Source organism: Lagenorhynchus albirostris, chromosome 20 (assembly GCF_949774975.1).
Source record: "Lagenorhynchus albirostris chromosome 20, mLagAlb1.1, whole genome shotgun sequence".
In the NCBI taxonomy this organism is placed as follows: Eukaryota; Metazoa; Chordata; class Mammalia; order Artiodactyla; family Delphinidae; genus Lagenorhynchus; species Lagenorhynchus albirostris.
In genome coordinates this window covers 7,375,524-7,392,573 of record NC_083114.1, presented here as the reverse complement: position 1 = coordinate 7,392,573, position 17,050 = coordinate 7,375,524, and the positions used below count along the sequence as shown (strand labels likewise).

Below are 17,050 nucleotides of genomic sequence, written 5' to 3'. Positions count from 1 at the left end.
CCTGGGGTGTGAAAGTCACAGTCTGGATCAGAGCTGGTCCCAGCCTGCCTTCACCTCGGGGGCCTCTGCAGTCTCCTCGGTTCCACGTAGAAGCCACACGTGGAACCACATCTAGTTTCAGGCCGAGTGTAGCTTGCACTCGCCCTGATCCATCTGTGAATCAGAGAAGAGTGTTCCCTCCATGGCTTCATCTCAGCGTTTACAACCCCTTTACTCCTCCATAAAATGCCCCAGCGCCCTGCCCTCTGACAGCCTCACTTAGGGAGGGAGAAGGGGAGAAAAGAACGTGGCTCCCACTGCGCCTCCAGAAAGGCAGCATGACGGGTTTGAAGTTGGACAGCCCTGAGTCTGAACCCCAGTTCTGCTTCTGACTTGTGTGTAGCCTCAGGCACACACATAAACCTTCTGAATGTCAGGGCCATCATCTGGAAATGAGGATACTAATGCTATTGTCTTCCTCGCTGCACCACTGCGTAGAGTTAGAATATGAGAGGTGACGTGTGGACAACACCCAGGATGGCTCTGTTCCATTGCTGTGCCCGATGGTTTTGGTTTCTTTCTGACAATTTTTTCCTAGTCTGTGTTGGTTTTCCTTGTTGCCTTTCCTTAATGCATATCGAGACCCATTCCTGAGGACTCTGGACAGGATTCAGAGGTGAAGGATGCCAGGGCTAAGTCAGGTAACGTGTGTGCACATACTTGTATAAACATACATGTGTATGTATACACATACCTATACACACATGTGTATTGGGGGTTCTATTTGCGAACGATTGTTTTAGATGCTGGAATGTACAGAGGACAGTTCATGTTGCAAAGAAATAATTTATAATTCATAAGAGGGGAACAGACCTGTAAACAGATTATTTCAATATACGGAGGAATTAAAATCCACCCGAACTTGTTTTATAAGAGCAAAGATAGATGGAAATGAGACACCTTGAACTGAGGGATGGTTACACAGCTGTGTTCATTGTCTAAAAGTTCCTTAAGCTGCACACTTAGGGTTTGGGTACTTTTCTGTATATATATGTTGTACTTGGATAAAATCAACACAAAAAATATAAAGGGAGATACGGGGACATACGTATACATATAGCTGATTCACTTTGCTATAAAGCAGAAACTAACACACCATTGTAAAGCAATTATACTCCAATAAAGATGTTAAAAAATATATATCTATAAAAGGAAGCAGAGGGCCTTGGAAACTCAGAAAGTAGCAAAGAATTAGTTTTTGACCCGAGCTTCGGGAACCAGGCGTCTCCTGCCCTGCCCGGGGTCTAGTTGATCACTGACTCCCCCAGCCCCAGACATCAGCGACACAGGATTTACCTCCACAGACACCCAGGAGTGACAAATCACATAACAGAACATGTACACTGTGGAGGGCAGGGGTCACTGGGTACAAACCCTTCTGCTCCAGAGGATCTCAGCACGGCTTCTCTGTACTGGGCTCGTTCCAGTGAAAATCCGTTTACTGTCCCTTCAGATATGCGTGATTCAGCAAAACACAAAATGCCACGGGCCCATCATTCATTAGGCAGGTACTCAACTGGAGCCCCAAACGTGAAGAAGTTAGCTGAACTGTCCCTTATTCTATGACAATCTAAATGTTACAGTTCAGCATAAGCAGATTGAGTGATTTTATTTGAAACATTCAGGGTTTTTTTTTCAGAAATGATATAGTCACTAAACATAAACACATTTTTGAAAAATGAGTCTAAGCTGAGATGCATTTAGGGTTGTTAGAATATGACAGTCTTTTTTTTTTTCAACAACCCAAATTCTGTGTCTAACAACCTGTGGCCTCAATAACATGTTAGTTTAAAATACAAGATAAATTTATGTAAAATTGTAACTGAACAAGTTAGGAAGCACGCAGCACACCACTGTTTCACACAAGACTTGCATGTTTTGCAATGTTTATTTTTAGAAGCAGAAGTGCCTGGCAATTTCATTTAAGCACACCAATTCAAACATTTGTTCCACTTAACTGTGACAAGATGTCATTCCATTCAACCGTTCTCATTTTGTTTTATCATTTGATTATCCTTCCAGACTGATTTTCCTGTAGGTGGAAATTAGAAAGTTTAGAAGAAAATAGGTTTTAAAAATACCACAAAACTAATTTTTAAATTCGTTTCTTCTGGATTAAAACAAAAAAGAAAATATGGGCTAGTCACACATACTATCAATTTCTGTGTGTCAGTTAAGGAAAAAACGTTCTGGACTCTTCTATCAACAAAACTGTGTGGGCAACAAATTTACATCCTTTGGAGTCAAAGCCTGTTTTCCCTTTTCTTCAGCTTCTCTTACTCTTAGCACCCACATGTTCCCTTTTTTTTTTGTCACCCTTATTAAACTCTCAGGAAAGCGTGAGATGCTCATTTATACTAGAGTATCAATGGTTGATATAGTCTATAAATATTATGTCACTTAAAGATACTGACATGTTAACAGGAATCAGAAACTGAAGCCAAAGGTGTTTAATGAAGGGTAAGATGGCAGGTGGAAGGTTTACTTGGACCACAGCTTTGGGAAGCCCACTCCAAAGATGTTCATTGTGGACATAAGTGCCTGGCTTGTCTGCCTGTACAGATCTGGCAGCCATGAACCCTGGCTAGCACACGGACACCTTGCCTTTGGCATCTGATGGCAGGTGCTCAGATATATTGACGAGGGCACGCCCAGCGGGGCTGGGAGCAGCTTCTGTTTCCCACACACTTTCTGAAGACTCGGGTTCCTGGAAATTGTGTTGAGAGAGCTGACTGCCCTTCCGCACGCTTTTCTTCTCTGCCAGTTCCACGCGGGCTGCCGTGTATCTGCTCGTGGCCGTGACCGATGCCACCATGCACAGGGCAAAAGAACCCCATGCGAGGCTGTCGACAAAAGGCACAGTTAGGAAAGGGTGTAGGGCTATGATTCCAGGGCTTCCTGCTGGGGTGGAACATTAGCTGCTGGTTCTACCCAATTTGGATCTCAGAGAGCAGCCAATGTGTTGTTGTAGGCAACGTGTTGATGGTTAAGAGAACAGATTCTGGAGTCATTGTGCCGAGTTTGCACTGTGGGTTTGTACCCATCTCTTACTTGGGACCTTGAAGCGGCGACTTCATCTTTCTGGATCAGTTTCCTCATCTGCAAAACCGGAATGATAGCAATGCTGGACACCAGATGGTTGTGAGGAATTCACATGGGCATGGGAAGTACTCAGCATAGTATCTGCTGACATATGTATTACTTTTTGTTGTTGTCTCTAACCCAGGACACTGGCACTGGGCATGGTTATTTTTATATCCCTATCCTCTGGAAGCCTATTGCATTCTGAGTTGATAGTCTACACTTTTCATCTTTCACAGAACCCAGAAGAGTGGCTGCTGAGAACCTCTACAAACTGACATGTGTGTATGTTTCACGGGGTGGAATTCCCAGGTAAAATAAATGGCTCCATATCCAATCAGCTACAAAAACCCTACCAGTTATTAAGTTCCAGCCCCACTCCAGGGTTTCCAGTCATCCTTAAATATGACTTGACAATCAAGGATACCAAGATCTAGGAGAAAGGCCCAACAACAAACAGAAGAGAAAGGAATCTGGGGACTTCCCTGGTGGTCCGGGGGTTAACACTCCATGCTTCCAATGCAGGGGGCACAGGGTTCGATCCCTGGCTAGGGAACTAAGATCCCACATGCCATGGGGCACGGCCAAAAAAAACCCAAATCCTCCCCCCCCCGCAAAAAGAAAGAAAGGAATATGAAGGAAAAAGATAAAATGAGGAAGAGAAGAAAACAGCAACAAAAAGAAAACTCTTTGATTAATATCCTCAGAGAAATATGAGAAGATATTGCATCAATAAAGCGATACCAGGGTATATGAAAAAGGAACAACTGGGAAACAAGGAAGATCTTGGAAAGTCCAATAAGATTCAAAATAAGAATTCAATAGAAAAGTTGGAGACAAATAGAAAGAAAATTTTCAGAAATACCAAAAAGAGATAGAAGATATAAGAGGTGCAACAACATCTAGATAATTAATCCAATAGACCCGATATCTAACTCATAAAAATTCTCTGAAAAGAGAGCAGAAGACTGAGGAATGGAAAAATCAAAGACAAAATTCTCAGAATTCTAGGACGTGAATATTCAAATTTAAGGGCTCACCAAGCACATGAAAAAAGAATGAATGTGAAGGAAAGAAGATCCCCTTCAAGGTACATTATCATGAGTAGAAAACAATAGATTACCTGTAATAGAACATGAGTCAGAATGGTATTGGACTCTTGATGGAAGCAATACATTCTAGAAGGAAACAGACACATCTTCAAAATTCTAAGGGGGAATGACTTTCAACAAAGAATTTTACATACCACCAAACTATCAATCAAGATGGAGCATTGAAAAGATACATTTCCAGACATGCAAGGAATAAAATAATTTATCTCTCATTGAATCCTTTCTTCAGAAGCTACTGGAGGATGTGCTCCCACAAAAAAGTGGTTGTAAACTAGGATAATGATACAGGACCTAGGACACAAGGAAACAAGGGACTAGCAAAGGGAAATCTCCACTCGACAGCTCCATTCCAGAGCGGAGCAGGAAGACAGAGGGTTTTGGTGGGTTGGAAGAGTAGAGCAGGGAGAGATGGGACTGAGAGATTGTTATGTTTAGTACCATTTGAGTTTTAAAAACTAGTTGTATGTATTTCTTTTATTGAAAATTAAGAAATTGAAAGCAATAGGAAACAAAATGGCATTGGAAACAAACAGACCATTTTTCAAACTCCTATGATGTTTGGGATTTGCTTTTACATCCACAGCAGTAGGACCTCAATATAAATTGGCCACAGATCCTGACCCACCTGACATCCCTCTCAGCTCTAGAGCAGCTGTACTCCTGACTGTGTGCAGTGCTGGTGAGGTCACCTCAGGACCAATGGCACCTGCTCAGAGGGAGACAGCTAAAGTGAAAAACAAGTGGAGGAAATGGTATAAAGAGAAACATTTGTAAAAATTAACTTCTTCAGATTTCAAAGATGAAGAAGCGTTCAAAATCTAATAAATCATGAAGTTTATGGATAGTCATAACATAGGTGTATTTGCCAAACGCTGGTATATAGTAGGATGAGGGAGTGAGCCCTGAACATGACACTCGTTTTACAAAGAGAAAGTAACACAAGAGGTTGTTATAGAGGAGGAAAATGTAAGTATATGTATACATATATATTTTAAGATGCAGCCAGGATTCGGAGGTCCACATCAAAGAGAACCCCTGTGGTCTTGTGTGACATGGAGTCTTTCTGGTAGAGCTAGAACTTCTGTGTCATGGCCTGTCTTTCCGTTAGAATCAGGGGCTGGGTCTCTCCTCATTGAAGTATTTATTAGGAATTATAGCAGGACTTTTCCCCTTAAGCTGTGTTTAAGAAAGTAACAGCACTATCTCTATTTCTTGAGCACTTTACTCTGTGCCAAGAATTTTATAAACATAAGCTCTTTATATTCCCATAAGCACAACTGAGACAGGTACATCATTTTACAGATGAGGAAACTGGGCTACAGAAAGATTACGAAACTAATCCAAGAGTAGCAGGTGGCAGAACCGTGACCAAGGTCAGTGGTCCTACAAAACCTGTGTGCCTCCCTGCTGGTCCTTCGGGGCTTGAGCACCGTGGCCAGCAACTCACCAGTATGACCAGCCATAGTCCCACGTCTGAGGCTTCCAATCTTCCGGTCCAACGTTCACAGTGATTTGAAAAATGGTTGTGTACATCATGTGGGCCACCATGGCTAGGAGCCCTGCACGAGGAAAGCTTGTGAGCCACAGTGAAGAATGTAGTTTCTCTACGGTACATGAGGTGGATGTCCAGAGCCCACTAGCATCCTCCTTGAGCCCTTCCAAGCAGCCTTCATGTTTTACAGGTACACTAATTTCTTAGAGTCACCGATCTACGCAGTGGTATAGGTTCCTTGGCCATGTCATCCCTCCCAAGACCACATCTTTCTATTTTATCCTGTCCCTGTGTCACTATGCTCAGAGACACCAATTTTCTGTCCTCTCTTTCCCAGCACATAGGGGAGGTCCTTGAGCTACATTTGGCCTTAAGCCATACTTTACCGAGTTCTGTCCCGTTATTCTTTAGAATGTGGGTTGTTCGCTGACACATAAAAACTTTGCATAAAAATCTGAACATATTCTGGCCACAGTAGACTTGCATAGCCAATAGTTAGTGGGAACCGAAGTCAGTTGCCAGTGTGGTTTTCTGTCCTTTGTAGGTGAATTGGTCTTTTTGCCTGGAGAGCCAGAGGATTTTTTTTCCTTTAACAGTTTTAGTGGGATGTGTCTAGGACTTGAATGTACTGTGTAATTTTTTCAGGTATTTGGAGGGAGTTTTCTATATACAGATTTTGGTCTTTGGTCCAGAAAATTTCCTTGAATTTTGCTCTTAAATATTAGTTGTCCTATTGTTTTGTCTTTCTTTTTCAGGGACTCCCATTACATTTATGTTTTTATTTAATAAATGTATGGCAGGCAGTGACCAACTGGGGATCATCTTCAGTGGGATATTGACCCCAAACTTGGATAATCATTCTTAACAAGCTACCATTTTTTTTGAGTACTTACTATATACTAGGTGCATTCTTATTTAGTCTTCACCATAGCCTTTTGAGGTAGCTAGCTTGCAGAAGTTAAGCCACTTGCCCAGGGTCACACAGCCATTAAGTAGGAGAGATCTGAACGCAGGGAGGATTTCTCCACAGACTCATGCTTAACCATCGTACTAAACAAAGCAATCTCTGTTCTAGAGCCAGTGGACCCCCTTCCCAGGGTTGTGACAGAGACATACTGATAAATTTTATTCTCCATTTGTGCCTATCCCCCTTTTGTTTCATCAGTCACCCATTGCTTCCACCAATGGGATTAATTCAGTAGCTTCTCCCGTGGACCAGATGTCCTGCTGAATGGGCTAGCGACAGGAAGAGCCAGCCTGGAGCTTTGCCAGTTCCCTCTGGGGCAGGCTGTGGGGGATTTGCCTGTTCTGATGATGCGCTTGGGGAACGTACCTGCAAGCACCATGAGGATGGCTACAGAGGCATCCACCTTGAGCCAGTGGAATCCAGAGCTGTGATAACTCACTCTGGAGCCCAGGACGATGGCGCTTGTCAACGTCAGAAGGATATTCAGGACCTCAGCCCCAATGCACAGCCACAAAACACCTGCAAAATATAAGGATGACAGAGACGCCGGGAACTTAGAAGTACTAGGATATTTAGTCCTTTGAGTTAGTTCACTTCTAAAACAAAAAATACCCAGCACCGCAGGGTGAAAAACCACAGATACCTCTGCAGAGTCTTGGAAAGCTGACAGTGAAAGGGGGGTCCCGGGGCTTGAAAGAGAAGTTTGTAAAGATTGTTAGCTGGAAGGGAAAAAGCACTAAGCAAAATTCTGATGTGGGGAGCTGAGGGATACTGGAGGTCCCATGGCCTAGTTCAAAAGTTAAAGTGTTATTTTGATTCCACCAGAAGACATTATCTTTGTCTTTTAAAGGAGAGGATCCACTTAACCAGGGTGGGCAAAGGAATCTGAGCATTGAGGAGCCCTGATTCGAGATACCAAAATCTCATTTGTTTCTGTGTGAGCCTATGATTTACCCTTTGGGTGGGACCTCATCTGCAGCTTCAAGAAACTGCGTTGGATGTGGAAGGGAGTGAATAAAGGGGGCAGGGAGAGAAACTATTATTTGCAAAAGGCCTCCTATAAGGTAGTTAGGTACTGTGTAGACACAGCCATGAATGGAACAGATGTGGTCCATGCCATCACAAAAGCTATATTCCAGCTGGGAAAACAGATACTAAGAAAGTAAGTACAAATTTGATGAGTGTCATAGAAAAGAAAAAACGCTATAGGAAGTGATGAGCTGGACTCATCTCTTTCCTGTTCTGTGGTCACCTCACATCGGTAGCTTGAAATCGGCCATGGTGGGAGCGTTTACACCCTGGAAAGTTGCAAACACTACCGATCAGGGCTTCCCCTCTCCTCCGCAAAGTTGGTGCTTTAACATTTTCTAGCATTACTGACTACAGGGCACATGAAAAGAGCCAGTGGTTCTGGCTTTTGGACTTGACTTCGTAGAAAAACCGTAAATAACTCTTTCCTCTTTTCCCCCAACCCAACCAAAACCATAGAAATTGTCCAAAGTGCGAGGAGGGCTGGTGGTCAGAACGTGAGGAAGGTATTTACCTCGTTCTTCAGCTGGTATTAGACTCTGGAAACTCCTACACTTTTCACCTGGAAGAAAAAGAGGACAGAAGCCCAAGTAGGGTGAACCTTGACTATTAGGGGCAAACTGTGTTTCTAGATCCCTTGAGTGTATCCAGGTCATTTTGAACAAGGATTGGGGAGTGTGGCTTTATTGCTCCCCAACAGGTGGTGCACCTCCCTGGGGGATCATGATACAGGCTAGGCCATGTGCCTTTCTTCGGCCAAGAATTGGGAGTGGAAATGGGGGGAGAAGGTCACTTCTGGTCAGAAGTTTTAAGAGCCCGTGTTTTGTCTAAAGGTTCTCATCTTCTTGCTTCCATGGTCACAGAAGCCCAAGTCCAGATGGAGTCTCTGTCTGCCTAGATCCCTGAGTGGCTCCAGTGAGGAGACACTGCTCGCCGACCTGAAAAGTACAAACAGCAAGAGCTAGAAATGAATTTGTTGGCTTAAACTGCTGGGACTTGGGGCTTGTCTGTCATTATAGCATAACTTAGCCCATCTGGACTGATGCTGCAAGCCTTAGACCAGGGGTACTTGACTTCCCAAACAGCATCCATGATGATATGAGTCTGAAATAATTTCTTTCTGGGTAGAGGGCAAGTGACAATGTTCGTAATCATTAAAAAAAATGAATTAGAGCAGATATCAGAACTATCTCTGCTACCGAGTGAGCCAATTACTCGTACTCCATTTTGCTTTCTGGAAGGGAAGCGAAAGGAGGCAGTTATTATGTGTGTACCAGGTATGGGGCAGAACCCACCACCAGGCTTCTTCTGTGCTCTGGGGGGTGTGCTTTGCCTGTATCATCTGTCACGTTGCGCAGATCGGCTAGAAAACCTTGCGTTGCTACTTTTGATGTGTAGTCCCTTTGAAGGAGCTAAGTAAGTCCTTAAATATCTACTGAGTGGACGGATGTCACCAAATTCTGGTTTGGGGGTGAGTGACAGATGGATGATTGAGACCACAGCAAATCACCTTCTGGGATCCTGTCCCAGGTGGGTGTGCCAATTTCTCCATACTTCAGCCCCGAAATGAATCATGGGTGGCAGAGTGGGAGGAGCCTGGGAAATTGCCTGATTCTTCTCTGCACAGTTAGGAAGAGTGGGTCCAAGGACATCTGAGAGGAAGGAATGGTAAAGAAGACACGGGTAGAGGCATTTTCAGCACTAGAACTGGGCTTGCAGGGGCCCCGCCTGTGCGGTCCAGCCATGTCGCTGATTTAATGCAGCCCAGCCGGCTGTAGCGGAGATGCATCCTGCTGTCCCAGTCTGGGCTGGTCGGAGCTAAAAGAGGCGAAGTTAGGGGCATAGATCGTTACCTCTTCAAAGGAATGGCTTTCCCATTGCTAAAATCTGTTCAACAGTCCCCACACTAGCCTTGCTTTGAAGATTAAATGAGATACTAGGTAGGAAGGCTGCTCTCCTAGTTACTGTGCACTTAAACCTTAATGGAATAAAATGAGTTCTGGGACTTCCCTGGTGGCTCAGTGGTTAAGAATCTGCCTGCCAGTGCAGGGGACACGGGTTCGAGCCCTGGTCCGGGAAGATCCCACATGCCACGGAGCAACTAAGCCTGTGCACCACAACTACCGACCCTGTGCTCTAGAGCCCGTGAGCCGCAGCTACTGAGCCCGCGTGCCACAGCTACTGAAGCCCGTGTGCCTAGAGCCCGTGCTCCGCAACAAGAGAAGCCACTGCCATGAGAAGCCCTCGCACCGCATCGGGAAGAGTAGCCCCCGCTCGCCGCAACTAGAGAAAGCCCGCGCGCAGCAATGAAGACTCAACGCAGCCAAAATAAATAAATTAATTAATTAAAAATGAGTTCTAATGGGCCCTTTTTGCTTATGGTTAGCATAAATCATTATTTATTACTAGACTGTAAGCACCTTGAGGGCAAAGATCACGTCAACTAACTTTTCTGGAAGTTTTCAGGGAGAGAAGTAACGTTGAGGAGCATCTTTGGACTTTAGAAAATATATTTTCTCTTATCGAGAAAATTCCAGATCACTTTCCTATTCAAGAACTCATACAGCCTCCCCCCATTCCTCCAGCCTCACGTCTAAATCTCTCTTCTTCTTTCATGTCCTCTCTCCAGCAAGCTGACTTCCCAATGCAGAACCCATTTTTTGCTTCCTTAGCGCAAGCCAGCATTCACCTTCTGCTTCATCAAGTATGCTATGTATGGCCAGGTGCATGCTTTTGAAGGTACAGATGCCCAAAGGCCATAACCCTTGAGATTTGCCATGCTCAACCTCCAAGTACCCCTGGGCCTCATTCCTTCATGCTTCTGCGTTGCCCCTCTGCCGGGCTATAGGAAGAAGAGAAATAAAGTTTGGGTTTATGATACCGCCATCTGGCTGAGCTGCCCTGCTGGGCTTGATTCGGAAGCAGGGATTCATCTGTCACCTAACTGTCCACAACAAGTGGCCCGAAGGAGCGTATTTACACCGCCTGGGACCAAGCGCAACAGAATCAGGGAGCTAGCTGCCAATCTACAGCCACACTGGCCTCTGCAGCCTTCTCATTGTCCATTTTGGATTGTGCAATGGGACATTTTTCCTGGTTGATTCTCTGCTTTTGGTGGCAGCAGTGGTGTGGACAGAGAATGTCACTTGCCGTATCAGTCAACAAAGGATGTTGCGGAAAACCGGGATACTGGCCCTAGATAGTGAAGAGGCACATCAAAGGAAGAATTTCATTAAGCCCAGACTCTTGCATCTTCCCATACATGGAAAAGTGCTGCGCTCCTTTTCTTGAGATGCCTGGTTTTTCTTTAATTAGCAGTAATCTTTTGATGTTTGATTACCTGTTTTTTTGCAAAAACTCCTATATATCCTGGCTCCCCCTTTCCTCCTTGGAATGGTCCCTCGGAGCTCTCTGAGAGGCTGTCTCCCAGGCTTAAGTCCTCAGTAATGCCCCAGATAAAACATAATTCTCAGCTTTTAGGCTGTGCATTTTTTTTTTCGATTGATAGCAGTGTTATGGCCACGGTAGCTCAGCCTTCGTCCTGGTCGCCCCAGTTCTACTAGGGAGGTCTACAGCCTTGGGGAAATCTCAACACTCGCACCTGCTCTCTTGCAAGGCACTTTGGGGCTGATGGGGGTCCTTTTTTCACATCATCTCATCAGCTCCTCACTAGAACCCTGTGAGCCGGGCCTGGAGTGAGAGTAGCAGATGGACATCATGGACAGAATGCGGCATTTAAATCCAACAGGACTGGCTTCTATGCCAGTTCTGCCCCAGTCAGGAATCATAGGAAGTTCCTTGACTTCTCTGTGCCTCGCTTTCTTCATCTGCAAAATGGGTTTTATCAAAGTCCTCCAATGAGAACGTTATGAAAGGATCTTGAGAGCAGCCTTCCACTTTTTGGTGTGTTTAATTATTGATAAAGGCAAGTACAGATATCCGTAGTTTACAGACTTGGAGGCCAGGCTCAAACAGATTGGTAGAATCAGGAGTTGAAACTGGATTTTCTCACCCGGGACCCAGTGCCTTTTTCAACATCACCACCTGCTGTCTTTATACTTAATACACGGAGGCCTAAGGGTCTATCTTGTCTTCTGAAGAGGGCTGCCTTATCTCAGCAGGAGTAAAGAGGAGGCCAGGTACAGAGCCAGGGGCAGGGCAAAGTGAAAATGGAGGCCGGCCGAGGAGATTAAGAGAATTCCCAATAGCTTAGGAAGGTGAGTTTAGCCTGGGCAAAGGGTCAGACCACAGTGACCCCTTGATTAATATGAATCCTCAGAAATGATGTTCCTTTTGAATAAGCCCAGCAGGATTAAAAGGAAAAGTCTTTATAAATCCCACAAAGCCGGACAGGCAGGTGTTACATAGCTGGACAGAAGTTTACCAGCCAAGCCGTACAGCCAGCCAGCCTAGGAAACGGTGTCGTAGTCCTGGGGACAGACTCTGGAAACCTGTCTGCTGTTCTTCCCAAGCCCCCACCCACTATGGGGTGCCCAGGTCCCTCTGTCCTTGAACTTTCTGAGTTTAGCAGAACAGCATAGTACTGGAAATCAACACATTTTGTTGACTAATTCATTCGTCCAAGAAAAAGAACAGTTAGTCGAAGCGCTGCCCCAACCAGGAGTTTTTGTTTTAAATCTTCACTTCGGAGGATGCTCTCTCTCTTTAAAGGCATTAGGAAGAAGGTGCAGAGCTATTCGGTGTGACTTAACAGAGGATGACCGGAAATAGCACTCCAGGTAGGGGATCCCCGGAGGGTCAACTTTTAGGGGGATGGAGATGGAGCTGATTCAGAAGGAAAATATCCAGGAAGGGGGCAGCAGAGCTGGGGGTGGCCGGACAGCCCGAGGCTCCTCTCCTGCACATCCTCCCCAGGCTGGAGTCCTTACGGCCAGATCTACTCAGCCCCCCTCACCTCTCCTGACCCTCTCTCTAAAGCCCCGGGTGGGTGCCTTCCATCCACCTCCAGCTGCAGTCTTTTCCTGTTTTGCCCCCAACCCTCCCAGGCACTTGTGCTAAATTAGACTCTAGCAAAAATTTGTACGGAGTAATCTCCCCGAGGGGGCCCCAGGCTGCGGTCCGCTGCAGCCATGCTTTCTTGGGCCTGGGCAATGTGTTTTCACATGGAAAACCAGATAGCTTGCTCCCCTTGAACAACCAGAGGAACTGATGACATTGAGCTCATAAGCCCGCAAGCCCGTAAGGCTGAGCTGAGCAAGACGAGCCCCCTTCAGCTAAGGCTGAGGCTTCAAGGTCACTGGCATTCCCCGCCAGCCCTTACCACCTTCTGTAGGCATTTATTTGCAACCTAATGCAGGCCTTTTGCTTTATTTCCTATACGTTTGCTACTGTTTTAGTTGTTATCTAGTAACAATTTAATTCTAACCTTTTTTGTTTTCGGGGCATCTTGTAGCACAGTGATCACATTTCTGGGGAGGGGGGAAGGTGTTCTGAGGACAATGGCCTCCTTTCTTCCTTCTTAATAAAGTGATGACAATATTTAAAGACCTCGGTTTGCCTGGACGACCTTATTATATCAAGAAATACGTAGGATGTGAGGCGATCTGGCTGCAACCTCTGTCACCCCTTTCATCGCCAGCGTTCATTCAGCTGATCTGGCTGGCTAGGCGGGCGTCCCCTTCCTCCCTCACCGCTCCATCTGTGTCCCTCCCGAAGCTGCACGCTCTGTCGAAGAGGACGACCTTCCCCGATAGAGGAGGACCGTTCTTTGGTCGAGGGTATACGAGTAGCTGCGCTCCCCTGCTAGAACCTCCAAACAAGCTCTCAAGGTCCATTTATAGGAGAACGTAGGGTAGTCAAGCTTCCAAGACTCCAGACACATCCAAATGAGGCGCTGCACGTGGCAGTCTGCCTTTAAAAAAAAAAAGAAAGAAAAAGAAAAAAAACTCAAATATTTAAAAGCGTGAGTGGAGTATTATTTTTAGATGGATGGGCACAAACTTATTCATTGACAATTATAAGACCATTGCCCTTCAGTTAAGTTTTGGGTATTGTAGGTTTGTAGGGAAAGTCTGGGCTCAGGGTTAAGAAGTTTGAGTTGCATGTGTAGCTCTATCAGAATCTAGCTATACAATCCTCAGTGGGGCCTGTCTACCTCTGGAACTCAGTTTTCCCATTTGTGAAATGAGTCTGATGTTCTAGATCAGCCTTTTCCAAAGAGTGTTCCACTGAACACTAGTCTCACAGGATATTAATCCTTATTCTACACAGACATTTTTTTTACTACCTCAACTAATTTTAGGAAACACTGGGATATGTAAGAATCAACAGGTTTCTTTATTGAGATTTTAATATGCTCATGTGCATTGTGAATTTCCAAGAAGGAAAGGTAGTCTACGACATTTTCCAAATTTGTTTGACTATCAACACATCTAATTTTACAAAGAGTACCTTAAAAGGCACCTGTGTGGAGTAATCGTTGAGGAAACCCAGCGAAGCCCTTGGTAAAGCCTCCTTCTGGTTTGACATCAAGCATATAAGATAAACGTAAATCAAAAAAGGGTCAAGAAATACATTCTTTACTTTTCCTTGGCTTTGTCCATGAATCACTGAAAACATCAACCCTCCTTAGAATTCAGCACGTCTTCCTGATCATATACGAAAAACCTTTCAGTCATGTGACCCATGAGAAGACGGGTGTGTGTGTAGTAAACACTCTGTGTGTTGACAAAAGTGCCAAGGGAGAGGCCACAACAGTGAGAGGCCCACGTACTGCAAAAAAAAAAAAAAAAAAAATGTTATGAGGATGGGGAAATAAAAGGCAATTAGAAACTACAGGAAAAGCAAAAAGCTGTATAAGAAGTTTAAGGTAGTGATAGCACCCTTCTTGATTCTGTGATGAACAATATGTGTATAGTGTAAATAAATTATTGGTTTGTTGATTTAAATAAAATAGCAATATAACTATATTAGAAGGATGCCAGATATGGGATGTGGTGGTGAGAGAAATTTATCCTTGTCTATTATGACAGGAAGTCAATAGATACTATCTAACATGATACTATCTAACATCTAATAGATACTATCTAACATAGCAATATCAGCATATTGTTTAGAAATGCAGAGGCAAATACCAGAAGAAAGAACTAAGCTAAAAGTGGTTTCCCCTGGATATAGCACTAGGTTATGAAGTAGGAAGCGGCAGGAGACTGTTAGTTTTTCTTAGAAGCCTTTCAAAATGATTTGATCTCTTACCTATGTGTAAATATTACCTTGGTTAAATATTTTTTTAAAAGGAATGCAGGTTTATAGACCGCATCCCAGATCTGCTGAATCAGAAAGTCCAGGGCTGGGTATCTGGATTTTTACAAACTCCCTGGGTGATTGTCATGTGCACCATCTGATAGCTGGTGTGATGCTTTCTTTATATGCAGCGGTGGACATAGAAATAGGCGACCAGATGGGGACTTGGAAAGGGAATGGTAATTCTCAAGCAATTTGCCTAGGGGTATGATGATTGTATTTTCCAAACCACAAACCTGAGACTATCTTGAGGACCCTTCAGGAGGCAGGGCCGTGAGCCTCCTGCATCTGTCCATGAGGGTAGAGAGAGTGGACGGATAGGAAGAGAGTGCACTTCCCAGAGGAGAGAGGTGGGGAAAGCCCCGCCAGTAGCCTGAGCTCCTTGTACTGCTGCAGTGTCCTCACCACACTTAGAGCAAAGGCCACAGGCACTGGCCTGTATACATGGGAGGGCAAGGCTTGGCACCGCCCCTCTGCAGTGACCACGGGGGCAGTGATGGGGAGGGGCACACAGCATCTTAGAGGGTTCCTTCTTGTTGCCTTTTACTTAGACCTCAGGAATAAACTACTAATGCTACGGGTATGGGGAAAGAAAAGGCAATTAGAAACTTCAGGAAAAGCAAAAAACTGTACAAGGATGTAATGTAATAAGCCTGAGGTCAGGGTGGGCATGCTGAGGGGTGGGGGTCCTCTCCTTTCCACCTTGAGGGCCGTGTTCTCCCAGCAGGAAGGGAAGAACATCCTGGCCCTGAGCATGGGGTTGGGTTTGCAGCCAGGCTGCCGAATTCCTCCTTCCTCGCTTGCTCACGAGGTAAAAACACTGTTTTCTGAAATACGTCCTCCAAATTATAACTTTCTCTTTCCCCTTCTCTGTCCTCTTCCTTCACCACTTCCCTCACCACCACCCTGTCAAGCCCGTTGAAGTTCAAAAGACATCAACAAATCAGGCTTGAGTAATGGTGGTGGTGGAGGGCTTGTTGCTGTGTAGCTTGAAACTCAGTTTCCTCATTTGCGAGCTGAGAAAACACTATTTACTTTGCTGGGGTTATTTCAAGGTTGCCTGAGATAAAGGTCTGACTTGTTCATGGTTTTACTTGTGGTATGTGCTCCGTACAGGGGATTCCCTTCCCACCAATGATGATGAGTTTGTTTCCTAAGAGAACCTTCTGTTCCAAGACCCCTTAAACGTGCGGGGATGCAGTTTAGGGTTGGGTGGGGGGCCACTTGAGATTCACCAGAGACTGAATGACACTAGGAAATGGTAAAAGCTAATGTGTAATAAACACTTACCCTGTATCTGGTGCAGTGTTTTAGTGAATTCGGTCATTTCATCTTTATGGTAACTCTAGAGATGGGTACAGCTATTGTTCCTGTTTTATAGGTGAGAAAACGGGGGCTCAGAGAGGTGGAGAGCCTTGCTCGAGGACACACAGGTAGTCAGCGGCAGAGCTGGGGTTCAAGCCCTAGTGGCCATCCCGCACCTGTCCCCCCGGGCCCCCCAGGCCGTGCTCACCTGCGCTGTCGAGGCTCTCCTCGCATGACTGCCAGAGCCCCAGGTGGAACCTGCGCCAGATGAACCTGTCGTCTCCCGTCTCCCAAATGTACTGGACGGCCTGGGTCCCGTTGTCCCTGCTGCCACTGCTGTAGTGGATGCAGTGCAGCACCTCCGGATGGTCCTGGCACAGCGGCTTTGCCACCCGCCGGGTCCCCTCACACCAGTAGCTACTGCCCACGGCCGTGAGGGAGAAGGCGAGGGCGAGGCAGACGGGGAGGAGGGCCAGTACCCGCTGTCGCCTGGCCCGGTCCATGGCCGAATGCGGGGTGCAGAGGCAGGATGAGCCGTGGGGCCCCCCTCCCCTGCCTTGTCATGGTACCTGCCCCTCCTCAGCCCGCCATCTGGCATTCTTACATCTTCCCTCACATCCCCCTGGGAAACCGGTGCTCTCCAGCGTGCAGCATCCTCTGAGCACCTGTACCCTGAGGAGGCATAGCGCTGGGACGCCCCCGCTTTAACAGTGTCAGCCCTTCTGTCCCGCCCACGATGGAGAGGTGCTGGAGGAGCCAGTT

General features: G+C 45.7%; 1 protein-coding gene across 1 annotated transcript; it reads right to left on the bottom strand.

The window, feature by feature from the left end:
* Nucleotides 1–2,623: 2,623 nt before the first annotated feature.
* GSG1L2 (GSG1 like 2) lies at nt 2,624–16,791 on the bottom strand. Its single transcript, XM_060134338.1, has 5 exons — nt 16,497–16,791; nt 8,235–8,282; nt 7,058–7,210; nt 5,680–5,791; nt 2,624–2,882 (listed from the first exon to the last, which is right to left on the bottom strand). The coding sequence occupies exons 1-5, from the start codon at nt 16,789–16,791 to the stop codon at nt 2,624–2,626; spliced, it is 867 nt and encodes a 288-aa protein (XP_059990321.1).
* Between the last annotated feature and the right edge of the window lie 259 nt (nt 16,792–17,050).